Source organism: Coenobita brevimanus, chromosome 60 (assembly GCF_032717465.1).
Source record: "Coenobita brevimanus isolate Jiangsu-jjx chromosome 60, ASM3271746v2, whole genome shotgun sequence".
Classification (NCBI taxonomy): domain Eukaryota; kingdom Metazoa; phylum Arthropoda; class Malacostraca; order Decapoda; family Coenobitidae; genus Coenobita; species Coenobita brevimanus.
This window is the reverse complement of record NC_137013.1, coordinates 42,746,823-42,761,549: the sequence shown is the minus strand read 5'-3', so window position 1 is coordinate 42,761,549 and position 14,727 is coordinate 42,746,823. Positions and strand designations below refer to the sequence as shown.

The 14,727-nt window shown below is 41.7% G+C and overlaps 1 protein-coding gene across 1 annotated transcript; it reads left to right on the top strand.

The window, feature by feature from the left end:
- Positions 1-6,743: 6,743 nt before the first annotated feature.
- LOC145403053 (uncharacterized) lies at positions 6,744-13,673 on the top strand. Its single transcript, XM_080274898.1, has 10 exons — positions 6,744-6,800; positions 8,357-8,497; positions 9,011-9,153; positions 9,443-9,616; positions 9,868-9,980; positions 10,235-10,416; positions 10,723-10,836; positions 11,139-11,261; positions 11,717-11,972; positions 13,588-13,673. The coding sequence occupies exons 2-9, from the start codon at positions 8,393-8,395 to the stop codon at positions 11,930-11,932; spliced, it is 1,170 nt and encodes a 389-aa protein (XP_080131024.1). The 5' UTR covers positions 6,744-6,800; positions 8,357-8,392; the 3' UTR covers positions 11,933-11,972; positions 13,588-13,673.
- Positions 13,674-14,727: the final 1,054 nt, after the last annotated feature.

Sequence of the window (14,727 nt, the reverse complement as noted above, 5' to 3'; positions counted from 1 at the left end):
ACCTTAAGACGTCTCTCCTAAGCCTTGTTCCCAACCCCCCTTTCTGGTGTTTCCCTAATGCCGAGTAAAATCGTCTGGCGGTGGCAAAGGTAATCTCAAAGACGTATTAAATGGCCTATTTACGAAAGGGTTAATGGATTTTCTAACCCTTTCACTAACAGACGCCTCTCAGTCAGAATAAATCCGTCTAATGGTGATAAAATACAGGGAATACATTAGGGTACTGAAGGAGGTAAAGATTGGAGGGACGCCTTCACGTGGTAGCACTGTAATCTTCGGCTCGACTGCCTGGGTATACAAACATCCCTCAACCACTCCCCTTTTCCCTACAAAGGAGGACAGTGGAGTACAGAAGAAGGGCAAACTTAATCCTGCAGTCCACCGGGGTCACATTTCAGAATAAACTAGAGCCACAACCACAAATAAGGTCGCCCCCAGGTAGGCAGGTAAATAAAACCGTGTGGTGGCAATGATAATGGTCTAAAAACGTCATTATGTTGTTAGGGTTAGTTAGAGATTGGCTTTACTGGAAGTTGCTTTTATTACTCCTTTACTTAGCACTCCCCAGCTAAATAAAATAAAAAAACATGGGAGCAGAATATGACGTGAGTACCTGACTTTATTCTTCCTTAGATAATAAACTAAGTTAACAGAGTGGCTGGCCAGAGATGGAGTGAGAGGAAGAGGTAAGCAGAAAACCTGATGGAAGGATGAAAAGCGAAAATGTAGTGCTGGATTGGCCTGCAGTAAGCTGACGGCAAACAGGTCAGAGTGGAGAAAGTTGGGGGAGATTCTTATTTGTCCTGCAGTGGGTTATTAAAAACTGATGATGATGGTCTCTATTCTCCTTTCACACTTTCCTGTAAAATGTCCACGCCAGTTTTTCTATACGGCGTGGTGTTCTTTCTGACTTTTTCCTGCCGGCTTCGGCTGGAGGGTTTGGAGGGCGGGGGAGAGCCTTCTTCTTTGCTGTCCTTATCTCATTCTAGTAGTTCAGTTACTCTTCTAGGAGCTGCCTAGCATGGGCCAACCGGCCTACTGCAGTTATCCTCTCTTCTTATGTTCTTATGATATTTTTTTTCGCTCTTTAATTTCCATTCAACTCTCCACCCACCACCTGATTCCCCCCCCCCCTCTCTCTCTGCATTCATCATTCCCTTCTTCCACTGCCCAGACCACTCCCCCCCCCCCTTAAATGGGTCAAAAGGCCAGACAAACATCAGAGCCAGTATATTAGCTATTTTTCTCTCCATCCCTCCCTCCACTTACCTACCTGTTTCTCTTAATCCATCCAACTCTCTCTCCATTCATCCACCCTCCTCCACTTCCCCCATCCACCTCCTCACAGCCCCCAAAATGCCACACAAACACCAGAACCAGTCTCTTACCTGTTCTGGTGTGACCTGTATTGTTATCTAGGTGCCACGACCACCTCCACACGTGAAGCTCATCACTAACTTTCTCTGCCTCACAAGCTAATCTAATCAAGACTAACAAACGACTTCCAGCATCTTAATTTCTGCTTATCCACCAAACTACTGATTAAAGAAAAGTGACATGGCTTTCCTGCAACGTAACCCGACCCAGCTTCAATCCTGACCTTACGTGGCCTTACATACAATTCTGGCAACCTACCTTAACCTAACCTCATCCTGATCTAGTCTCACATAACCAAATCTAACCCAGCTTAATTAATAAAACTACACTAATTTAACCTAATGCAACCTACTAAACATCTAACATCTCAACCTAATTCACTTCAACCAAATCTTACCAAACACAACCAAGCCCAAATCCATGAATCTCTCTCTCTCTCTCTCTCTCTCTCTCTCTCTCTCATCTCAAAGTCAACCCTAGCCGGAACCTGCCCATAATAGGCAAACAGGTGTGTAAAGAATAAGAGATGCTAACCACACCACCATCACCACCACCACCACCCACCTCACACCACACATGTCTAACACTCCATCTGTTGTGCTGTCCTTAGGCTATATATATTCTCGTAGGCTTAGAAGGACCCCTGGAAGCCCTACCTTTGTTGTTTTATATATTACACCTCATTTACGGTAAGTCACCTGGATGACGTGTGAGTTTAGATTAATTCTGTTGCTGGTTCTGATGTCTCCAAACGATGTAATTCAGTTTAGAAGAAAAAATAATATTAAAGGAGGCAGTGGAATTCGTTTATATTTCCTTTACTAACAGCCATATCTTCTAAGCTAAATGAAATAATCTAATGGTAGCAGGAACTATATATAAAACGTCATCATAGTGAGCAGGTTCCTCCCTTTAGCATACTGTAAGAATTTCTCTGAGTCAAAGTACTTCGGAGTGGACAAACTTCACACACACACACACACACACACACACACACACACACACACACACACACACACACACACACACACACACACACACACACACACACACACACACACAATAGCATCACCGTACTGAATTACCTCTGTACAGTCGCACCAAGAAGGGATTTCACAAAGTCCACTGATTTTCTAGACTTCAGGCTTTGTGACATCACTTAACAATGCGGCCGTGCGTGGTAAGCTACAGGTATGTACTTTATGGCCGGTCTAGTCACCTTAGTTAGCTCCTTCGCACCTGTTATTAGTTTAATTCAATGAGTGGATGGCTAATATTCTCTTGTATAACTTAGCAGGCTCCCTAACGCTACTTCCTTATGTTGGTGTGGGGAGCGGCGGGGAAAAGGGTGACAGGTGGAGAAAAGGGGGAGGAGATAGGGAGGAGTGGTGGGGAAAGGGGGCGAGATAGGGGGGAGAGGTGGTTAAAGGGGGAGGGGATGGGGGGAAATGCTACAGTGGGAAGATGAGGACGTGGGGGCAGGGGTGGGGGTTAACCTGCACCTGTCAGAGAAGTCCCCTCAGCATAAAAGTGGTCTCATGTCAGCTTGGGAGGAGGGGGGAAGAGGAGCACTACTGGAGGGAGAGGGGCATTGCTAAGGGGTGACGGTTGTGAGGGAAACGGCACTGCTAGGGGGGGAAAGAAGCACTACTGGGGGGATGTGTGGAGGAAGGGCACTGCCGCAGGGGTTGTGGAGATTGTGTGGAGAGCGAGGTACTGCTAGGGAGGGAAGGGATGTTGTGGGTGGGGTGGGGGTATGTGAGAGGAATATGGTATATAGGCCTACTATCATGCCACGAAAAATAATAACCACGAAAGTAAAACGTGATAAACAGTAACATCCAGTCCTAAACAGATCATACGTTTGATTGTGATTTCCCTCCCCGGTCAACAGCCTATTTCCTTCACACCTCTGGGCCAATACTAATATAGCCAGTATTCCATCCCACTTATAATCGTTCATTAGTTTCGTAAGGTATCATTGGGCATTGACACGGTTTCGAGACGACCGACTACTAATGTACAGTAGGCATCAAAAACTGTCGCCTCTCCTGCTTTTCTCTCCATACACTTTGAAAATCAGTCTATGCAGCAACCGACGCTGATGACTTCATATGGCCAGATACATATATATATATATATATATATATATATATATATATATATATATATATATATATATATATATAATATCGCCTGGCAAAGAAAAGAATGAGGCAGGTGGGCAGGGTGAGGCAAGCAGACAGATAGTTAAAACTTAAGCAGGGTAAGGCAAGTAGACAGGTAGTTATAGGTGAGGCAGGGTAAGGCAGGTAGGCAAGGTGAAGTAAGCAGGCACGTAGTTAAAGGTGAGGCAGGGTAAGGCAGGTAGGCAAGGTGAAGTAAGCAGGCACGTAGTTAAAGGTGAGGCAGGTAGGCAGGATGAGGCAAGCAGACAGGTAGAGGTGAGGCAGGTAGGCAGGGTGAGGCAAGCAGACAGGTAGTTAAAGGTGAGGCAGGTAGGCAGGCAGGTGTGATGGGCAGGACTCACCCAGACACCACACCCACACTGGCGCCATACCCTCCTACCCCCTGCCCATCCCCCTGTCTCCCTCGTCCCTTCCTTCTTCCCTACCCTCCCCCCTCCCATCCCTCGGCCACTCCCTTCTTCCTACTACCTTATCTCTCTCTCTCTCTCTCTCTCTGCCTCACCCCCCGTCACACAAGCAGCCTCCTCCTCTTCCTTCTTCCTCTCCTCCTCCCATTCATTCCTTAACATCCTTCTCTCCTATTCAACCTTTCTCCTTCCCTTCCTCCCCCTTATATCTCCCTGTAATTCTTTTCCTACTCTTTCTCTCTTCCTTTCTCTTAGTATATCCTCTTCCTTATATCCTCTTTCTCCCTTGTTTCCTTCTCTTAACGTTGCTACACAACACGTTTCGCGCGCACGCACACACACACACACACACACACACACACACACACACACACACACACACACACACACACACACACACACACACACACACACACACACACACACACACACACACACACACACACACACACACAAAACCACAGCTAACACGTGGTAACTCCTTTTAATTTTTTGCTTTTTTTTTTTTTTTTTTTAGCCCACCTGAGTAGCGGCAACCAGGTGACTTGCTTCTCCTACCCCCCCCAGGGCTGCCTCACCTACTCCCCCTTCCCTATCCTCTCCCTGCCCATCCCAGTCCTCACCGCAACTTTATTACACCACCCTCCCCTCCCCTTCCTCACTCTCACTATGTCAACCTAACTATCCATCTCCCTATCAATCTGTTTACGAGTACCTGCCCAGCTATAGTATCTGCTGCCACCCTCTCCTCGGCCCTTCCCATCCTATCTGTCTATCTACCTGTCTATCTGTCTGTCAATATATGTAATATGGTGGGTATATCGACCAATGCAGATCCAGAAAGTGTGAAACTTTTTATTTAAAAAAATCAGTGTGTGGAGCTCATACATTATTAGAACTTGAAATTTTGTTGATACACTACCAAATTATTATAATTGTAATGAATGTCAATTTTTGGCATATCTCAAGTAGTTTCTGAGATATAAGGTGTATTATCAAGTGCGTCTCCTTTCAAAAAGCACTAATTAGACGCCCCCTGTCCAGAGCACACACACTTTGTGTGTGTGTGTGTGTGTGTGTGTGTGTGTGTGTGTGTGTGTGTGTGTGTGTTAGTAAATGAGTAATTTGATTATTTAGCAGATAATATTGTAGCACTTATGCTTAGTTTATGCAATTCTGAGCTGTTTCTTTTCTATACTTGTAAATATGTCACAACTGAAAATATGGTACACACACACACACACACACACACACATATATATATATATATATATATATATATATATATATATATATTGTAAGAAAGTACGCACAACCATCCGGAAATATAATGAACTTTATTAAAATGCTAATTGTGGTGTTGCTCTTCAATTAACTACCATTTTGTTAGGGGTAAGAAGGATGTAGGATGGTATCCAACCCTTAGCTCTTGTCTATTTACACTAGTATTTAGTTTGTTGGAAGTTACATTAGGCTGAGTTAGGTTAGGTTAGTCTATTTTAACAATGATGGATAAACAGATTAGAAACTGAAGAATCTCCTCCTCAGTCATTAACCTAAGTAGCCTACATAAAAAAAAAAAAAAAATACTACAGATGTTTATAGAGAAGAAACTGGTTGGAACTGCACAGCATAAATTAAGTGACCAGCACTGAAGCGCTTTTAGTTCTAGGTCCATTGGCTGAGTGTTCTTCCTAAACATTACCAAATGAATTATGGTACACAGTGATCAAAATTAATCCTTGTCATAAACTTCTCAGCTGCTGTGAATGTGATCTTTCCTAGATTTACTCCAACATTAGCGTTTGTGATGTTTGGACATCAAGAAGATCGCTCAATGTCGTGTAAGCATAAAATGCGATTCAGTTCAGTGTCAAGCCTTCCCACTGTATACTGCTACTAGTTACTCCCTCTTTGCTTCTTTGATCGTTGGTTATGTAGCCTACAGTCAGTAACATATTCAGGTCAAGTGGTATTAGTTGTATGAATAATGAACACAAATACTTTATCTCAGCTTGCACTAATAAGAATTATAACTCGCCCGGTCGTCTGCTCGCCTGTTTGTTTATATTTTGGCCGTAGGGATACCTGCCTACAACAAACTTAGCTGTCATTTCCTCACATCAGAACAACTATTAAAAAGCAACCCGAATGGAATATTCTTAAAATAATTTGTTAATACTTCTGAAGCAAGTAGTACCTGTCTTCAACTAACTTGAACATAATTTCGGTAAGAGCCACAGTTTTCATTGCATGGTAAAATGGCTTATATTAAAGAGCAGCACCAACAGACTGCTTATGCAACTATTCTCTTATTTACATACTGTGGGGGAATTTAAAAAAAAAAAAGTACAGTAGCTTCTTCTTTCTACCCAGCGTAATCCAAAGGTCTTGACAAATTATTTGACTTAAAAGCATAAATTGTTACAGGAAACTAGTGTCTTGTGATTAAATGCGGTTGTAAATATTACTCCAGCATTATCTTTGAATATTTATCTCATCATATCTTTGATACTAAAAGTTTTGAAACGTTTACCCTAAAATATAATTTTCTATGATTCCTGTAACAAAGCACGATCATAATCAAAATGTTTATTTTCTTGCTAACAAGTATGTACGTACATATCTAATATCAATTTACCACTCAGTAAATGTTCATTGAGTTGTGGATCACTGGCTCATCAAATATACGATCCAACACCAAGAGCTTCAGTGAGTTTTCCATCGCCGCTCTCACCTACACAAACACATCCTCGCCATCTTTGTTGTCAAGGCGTCCTCGCTCCTCACGGGATTTTGCGAGATTTCAAGATACAGTAACGCCAAGGTGGGATTTTTGACCGTCACATGTGTTACATGTGCTGGTCATTATGTACTAATGGTGCCGGGTGGCTGACTAGCGGATGTGGCAAGGGTGAGGGCATTTTTATGAGGGTCAGATTCGTCTAATCAAAATCAATGGTCGAGTATCACAGCCGTGACATCATTAGCGGCTTGGGTGTATTAAGACAGGGACTTGTGTCTGAGATTTTGCAGTTTAAGTAACGCTTCTAATGAGCATGGGTTACATCATGAGTTTTTAACGTAAGATAATAAATAGAATGCTCTAAAATGCCTTAAGCATTAATCAAATGGAAATAAAGGCAGACATTTCTCAATAGATTTTCATAAATTACCATTATTTTGTTATGGTCCACATATTACTATAAATTTTGGTCTATCCATTACTCAGATTACCATAAATAATATACCTACTGCTTAACTTCACACTTTCATAATGTCCCTACTGCTGGCTATTATCAGATTATACAGCATTATTCACCATTGGGATCCAGCTATATTTTAGTTGTTAAATAATTATATTAGAGGGATTTTACTATGGCTGATATCAAATGATACCATACAGCAGTTAAAAACTTCTTACATTCAAAGAAAATAATTTTGTCAGGTTATGGAACTGTATGCTATGAGGCATAAGAGGCTTTGAGGCACCTCTTCCTTGTGATTTATTTTGCTTATTACATCTTAACATTATCTTGTATGTTTACTTATATTATTTTAATGTTATTGGGTAAAATAGGGACAAGAGGGACTCACTAGAGAGACTGCCAGAGATCAAGCAGCATGGACAGCTGCCATTCGGTGGCCAAGACTGATGCATGCAAGTATGTTGGAGCCTGTATAAAAGATACAACTTAAAGTCTATATGATTTGTAGTGATGAAATACAAGAGGATACTGGGGGGTAATGTGCAGAGTAAAAAAGGGGGTGTTACAAAATCTTCAGAATTACAGTCCTTATATTGTATACAGCTGTGGTTAGGTTAAGTCATGTGAGGTTTACTGGCTACCACAAACATTCATGAAGCTCAAAATTACACTAAATATGATGTCTTTTGGCCACAGGAGTTGCCTAGTGAAGGCAGTTTGATATTCTAACCCAAACAGATGTGGCACAAAGTTCATATGTAATAACCCTGAAAAAGACAAATGGCAAGATGAACAAAAGAAATAAAATAAAGCATCTTATAACAGATTAATAAACACACACACACACACACACATACACAAAGCATCTTATAAGACAGGTAACTAATAAAATGAACACACACAAACAAAAATAGGCAGATTTATAGCAAGAACATACCATACCTTCTTCCCCCAAAACATAATACCCCACCTTGAGTATTATTAATATTCCTGAGTCAGTGACCATCAGCCTGGAGTGCAAGTTATGGGACATACAGGATCTAGAACAGGTGCCAGAAAGCAGAAACTAACTACCTAACTAACTACCTAACTGAGCTTTACCTCCTTTATTGTTCACGGTCCTTATTCACAGATCTAATAAAACATTACTTTTACTACTGTCCATATTTCTCAGCCTGTGACCCTCAGACTGGAGCGTAAGTTAACCGTGATGGGCGAGGAGAGTGAGGAGGAGTGTGACTATGCCTCGGCCCTCCCTAGAGTCAAACAGGTCCGCCTAACTTCACAGGACCTGCTTCATCACCTGGTCACAGAGGTACCTGCAAAAATAATCCAAATACATGTATCATCATTATTATTATTTTCGTTATTTTCATCATCACTGTCATTATCACCATGTCAGTACCTGCCCAATCACCTTGTCACTATGGTAGTTACCTAGATAAGAAAAAAAAAAAATCATTCATTTATTCAAACATCATCTAATCCTGTGTTGCCCCATGAGGACCTTAGGGACCCAGGGCAAGGCAAGTTGGTCTTGACATTTAAGATGAGAGTGACTAGTCTCACTCATCCCAGAGCGGTGTTACATGAGCGTTAAACCCCAGCCACCCAACGGATAGAAACCTGCACAGCTCAGTCTGATAAATTCAAATACAGTATCATCATCATCATCATCATCTCAGTTTTAATTCCCTTCTTAGATCTCTATTATTTATGTAACATCGCCAGTATCACCAGTTGATACAGAATCAGCACTATCTTATCAGCTATGTTATGTATTCCAGTTCATAGTTATTACAGTATTATTATTATCATCAACTACCAGGTGTCCGAGATCCGCACATGCATGAACACAAGACTGACATCCCTGGAGACCAAGGTGTCGGTGTTGGTTCAGACCTGCAACAGAATATCATCAAAGCTAGACGCACTTGAGAGGCAGGCAGGGAAGCAGCCAGATCAGAATGTGTAAGGATCATTTGACTTGTGTTGTTATATGACTGGTTGTAATGCATGATTCCCATATTCTGTTCATAACTATGATTATGACCAGGTGCTGGAGAGGGACACCATGTAGCAGAAACCACCATTCCCAGTTATATAAATGCCCCAAAGTCCCTCCCTAACCCTTGAAAGAAAACTGGGTTGTTAGGAGAAATGTTGGTTCATCCTGGTGATTCCCAGAACCCAAAGGATTACATTTAAGATAGGTATCAAATCCTGGGTGCACAGTCCATCAAAGTATGATAATTTTCAGGCCAATGGAGATGGCGATAGAGATGCCGAGTGCACCTATCATTGTGCAGGACTCTGAGAGCAGCCACCACATGAACATCATCTCGCTCAACTCAGAGGAGGAGTTCCCCCATGGGTCCTGGTTGGGGGACCCCACACACCCTACACTGAGGGTCCGCTGCCCCATCACACCACAGTTAGTACAAGTACCACTTCCCTACAGTCAGTCTGTTTTCACCTGATAGAAATGAGCCGCTCCCACAGCTTGAATTTTGTACAAAGATGTGGCTGCATGAAATATGATAAATCTTAGTTATGAAGCAGAAATAAGTCTGCTTGCTCAACTTTGCTTACTAGACCCATCCTAATCCCATCCTTTGGTAGGAAGAAGGGGTCAGGATGATGGAAATGTTGATGATAAGTAATTTATCTTACTGTTGTCCTCAGGAACCTTCTACACATCAACTCAACCTGCATCACAGCTGAGAAGATGGCACTCACTCTCCTGGACTACCTCTTTACTAAGGAGGAGCTGGCCACATCAAATCTCTCAGGCAGAAGTTAGTACAGCATTGACAGTCCTCACTGGAAGTTTGTGATGTGGTCCAGTAAATTAGATTTTTTTTTTTTTTTTTTACATAAAACAGGAGCTGCATTACCAATATGTAACATCATGAGTTAGTAAGGCACACACAGGGAAATGACATTGGAACTATAACAGGCATTTTTTCTGTAATATACTATGGACCTAACAGCAAAAAAGTGCCCCCCAAAAAGGTAACTTATAATGACAACTTACCATATTGTAACTCAGGTCGGTGGAACAAACGTCAGCTGGACCCTTTGATGATCTTTGGTATCCGGTGCCACCTCCAGTACAAATTCAACATCACGTCCAAACTGTGGCACAAGATCTGCCAGAACATGGACTCCAAGTGTCGCTCGGCCTGGAAGAGGCGCATTAGAGGCATGGTCACACAGCCCAAGAACACCAGGGTGGGTGGGGGTGCTTTGTTTTGTTGGTGGGGGACAATATGACCCAAAAGCGATGTAGTGTTTACAATTAGGGTTTGTATATACAGTAAGTGGATAGCTGGAGATATAGGTAGATAAGCTGATAGACTGAGTGACTGATAGACAAATGGATAGATACAGTACTGCATGTATGCTTTGTGGTATACGGAAAATAACTAAACTCCATCCTTCCCTTACTAAAAGGGTTAACAGTTCATGCAACTCTCTCTCTCTCTCTCTCTCTCTCTCAGTATGACTACTAACTGCTAAACACATTTCTTTAAACAGGCACCTCAGATTGGTCACACTTCATCTGTGCGTAAGGACCCAGCAGTCACCGAGGACATCTCCTTTGACTTTGACTCACTTCAGAACTCAAACTTGGATCTCAGTGATGTCAAGGTTGGATATTACACAGCTAATATCCGTACAGCTGTTTATGATGCTGATCATTTAATAGTACATTGCTGAAGCAGATTCATACCCCAGCTTATGACAGTTAAGCCTCAATTACTTCAAAAATCAAGTAAGGCAGTTTTATTTTTTGTATGGAAAGGAGGTTAATAAATTCAAAAACAGAAGCAGGAAAGCAGGAAGGGTGATTGCAAAGCTAATTAAAATCATCTGGAGCATGTATGCATAAACTAAAAAAAAGAGGGGTAATAGTACTGAAAAAATCTATATCCTGTACGTTTTGCCACCAGGTAATCACCCAGTCCCCTACATGCGAGCTTCGTATCCTAAATGCCACATCGGAACAAATCTCACAGTTACAAGATACACAGGAGATCATACTGTCAGAGGAACAGATTCTCTCACAGCCATCGGTAGGTGATGCTTAACTCTCAAGAATATAGAGACAGTATATTGAGTCATCATTTATAAGCAGCCTCTTTTGACAATTTTTAATTAAAGTTTGTTGTAAATTGCAGGAATATATGCTTAATAAAGTTTCATCGCTACCCATAAAGTTGCATTGTTTATTTTCCAAATTTCATAGTACCAGTTGCAGTATATTGCCAAAACTGATCTTTTGAAACACATCCATGGCATATAATAAGAAATGCATGTAGTTATAGTAGAAGTATTATGGTACAGGCAGTCCTTAATACAGTATATGTCTTTTAGTGACAGGACTCCTACAATAACCAGCGTAGATTTGCAACTAATTCAGTTATATGTATAGTTGTCAACTCCTCCTCAGTGCTGGAGAGTAGGGCCATAAATCCTACAATAACCCTAAGAAACTAAGCCAGCCTTGCTTTACCTCATCTTTTGGCAGAGTGAGAAAAGCATCCTGATCAGCAATTCTTCCTCGGTTCCAATGAGTGCGGAGGTCCTGAGTGGTGAGGAGCTGGACCCCCTGACTTCCCAACCCTCTGCCCTCACTGCCATCGACCACACCGACCACCGCATCACCCTCAAGACCGAGCCCGAACTGGCCATCCTCGACCAGCATGGAATTCTGGCCACACGAGACTCTGAGACGGATGACTGAGGGGCCGCCTGGGACTCTGGGGCTGGATTCACAAACACATGTACGATCGGTGCTCTGTTGTAACTGTTAAAGTCCTCTCATTCGGCATCTTCGGGACCAAGCAGGTGCCGAAAGAGCAGAAACTGCCAGGTGACTGGGAAAACCTGCCAAAAAGTTTCTAGCAATCATGGTCGGCCACCCCAATGCAGTCACATTGTCTAGCAAGTATTATTTGTCAACCCTAAGCCCTGAATATTTAATAAGCAACTTACAGTACAGTATATTTAATGTATTTAATGGTACAATTCACATGAACTTTCCTAAACCTAGGTGTATTTACATACGTACACCGTAAAATAGCATGACAAAGTTTCCAAACTTCAAAAGGACCTGCTCACAAAGCCAGACACTCACGAATCATGAGGGCCAATGGTGCATGCATTGTTGGCAAGCAGAAATCTTCAAAAGTGCTAAGTTCGTCTTTAAAATGCACTAAGCCATAGGTGAACGGTTCAAATTTTTGTGTTTAATTGGACTTAAAAATGCACTGGATATAGGCAAAAATCTAATATTATTGGTGCTAAATTAAGAAAAGTGTCATCTCTAGCACCAGCAGTGCCATATGGGCAACTATGGGTGCATGGGTACCAGTGGCAAGCTGGCCACCCCATCGCTGGTGCAGATCGGCTCAGTATATGTGCCAGAAGAGCAGAGAACTTTTGTAATGGGACTATTTATGACAACCGCCGAAAGACCGGAAACCCGTAAGACCAGATGCGAAATGAGAGGACTTTTACTGCACTTGTTTTCCCAGGAAGGACGAGGAAACGAGAGTCCAAAGTCTTCCTATGTCTCTTATTCCTCCTACAAAAAACAACTATATATTGGTTATAACGTGAAATTATTGCTGGCATTTATATTTGCTTTTAGCAAAAGGAGCAAAGGCAGAGATAGTGTAAAATTTCCCATGTCTCTAGTTGTTCTTGCAAGGAATCTGTTATGACAGAGAATCAATTGTATATATGTTTAAGAATCCCACCCCAGGCCCAGATTTTCAGTCACAGATTTTATAAAGCCTCTTCCTCAGCAGTTTATTCTGTCCACCCATCATTCACTCATTCATTGTAGTGCAACCTTGAGGTGACTGTACACTGAGAGACATGCCAATCTGTTTCCTGTACTATATTCCAGGAAGCCATTTACTACATTGTGCAGTAGCCTTATAACACAATGATGCCCAGTGGTCTAAATAATTAAGGCATTCCACCTACATGGGGTCTGTAAGGGTTTTCATCCAAGGGGTGGTTACTTTTGACATATTGCCATTCAGGTGAGCAAGGCTTGTCACTCATGCCTTAATTGTCAGGACTGAGTAGCCAAACCCCTGGCCCATGTGCACCTGATGAGGAAAGAAGGAACTGGATGACAGATACAGTACATCACTGACAAAGGACCAGGTGCTGACAAGTTCAAATGCTTTACTGTGGAGTCCCATTTAGTTGTCAAAGCAAAATATGATATATAACTTGCATACCCATCAGATTTAACATTCTGGAAGGACACTGACCCTTCCATTACAGGAATATGATAAGCTTCTCTAACATCATTCTTATCTCCAGATTATTTTTCTTAGCTTCAGGGAGACTTTGTACTGATGGCTTTCATTAACTTTATAGTGGCACCACATGACAGCATCCCTCTCCAGCACCGCTCCTGCAGAGAAGGGGATGATGAAGGACTTAACAAAACTTTTCCTGTTTGGAAATCCTCTCCTACAGTGAATAAAAACCATGTGTGTGTGTAGCAAAACTAAAGTGGAGTAAAGCATCACCAGATTGTAGGGGTGAAGGCAATTTTTACTGAACATTTATATTAAGAATTCAGAATACAGTATGATTGATAATATTCAGAATTCAGATTACAAGATTAATATACCTGACTTATGGCCAAGCACTGACTGATTAGTTCAAAGGCTGAACCCTGTAGTTCTGTTTAGTCTACACATGGAAAAGAGTATCGATGTATATACAGTACCTTTTAATTATTGTTGTGGAAATACAGTATTTTTAGATATTGTAGTCAGGGACCTAAGTTTGCGTATTTCACCTCCTCTTTTCAAGTTCCACTGTTGGCTAATATTCCTAAGCTGAGAATGGCTTTGTATGTTTCTGTGTAATATTTCACCTCTTCTACCTGCCACTTTCCTCTGCTGCCCAATATTCTTAAGCCATTAAAGGGTCAGTATGTTTCTCTGTAATATTTCACTTTTTTCTGCTAGTTTTTATTCTCCAGTCTGAAAGTTTTGATATAATTCTCTGCCCATACATGATTCTTTTTTATGTAATGCATCAGGAAGGAATATGATGGACATGCCTCAAGTGTGAAGTAGATGCAGTCCAACAGTAAGACAGCTTTTGTCTCTGGTTGTATGACACCCTACTTTTAATAATGATGTTTTTTACCAAGTGTCCCTTTTCAGTTATATCGTTTTTTATGATAATTTACGTTTATAAATACAGTACTGTAAGTCAGCACAACCCTGTAACCTCATGAACCTTGCCATGTATTATTAAGGTTAATCTCTTACATTGTTAATAAACTGAGAATGAAATAAATTTAAAAAAGGGATTAATCCCCTGAGCAGACCTAGATAGATCATATAACCCTGTGAGGTTTACTGGGGAGCGCTACCTCTTCCAGCAAAGGAAGCTACCCAGGCGCGGTGCAAACTCTCAACCTTGCGATCTCGAGTCACACTATCACTGAGCCACCCCGCTCCCCACTGAGACTGAAAGTGTGTTAGAAAATTATCTAGT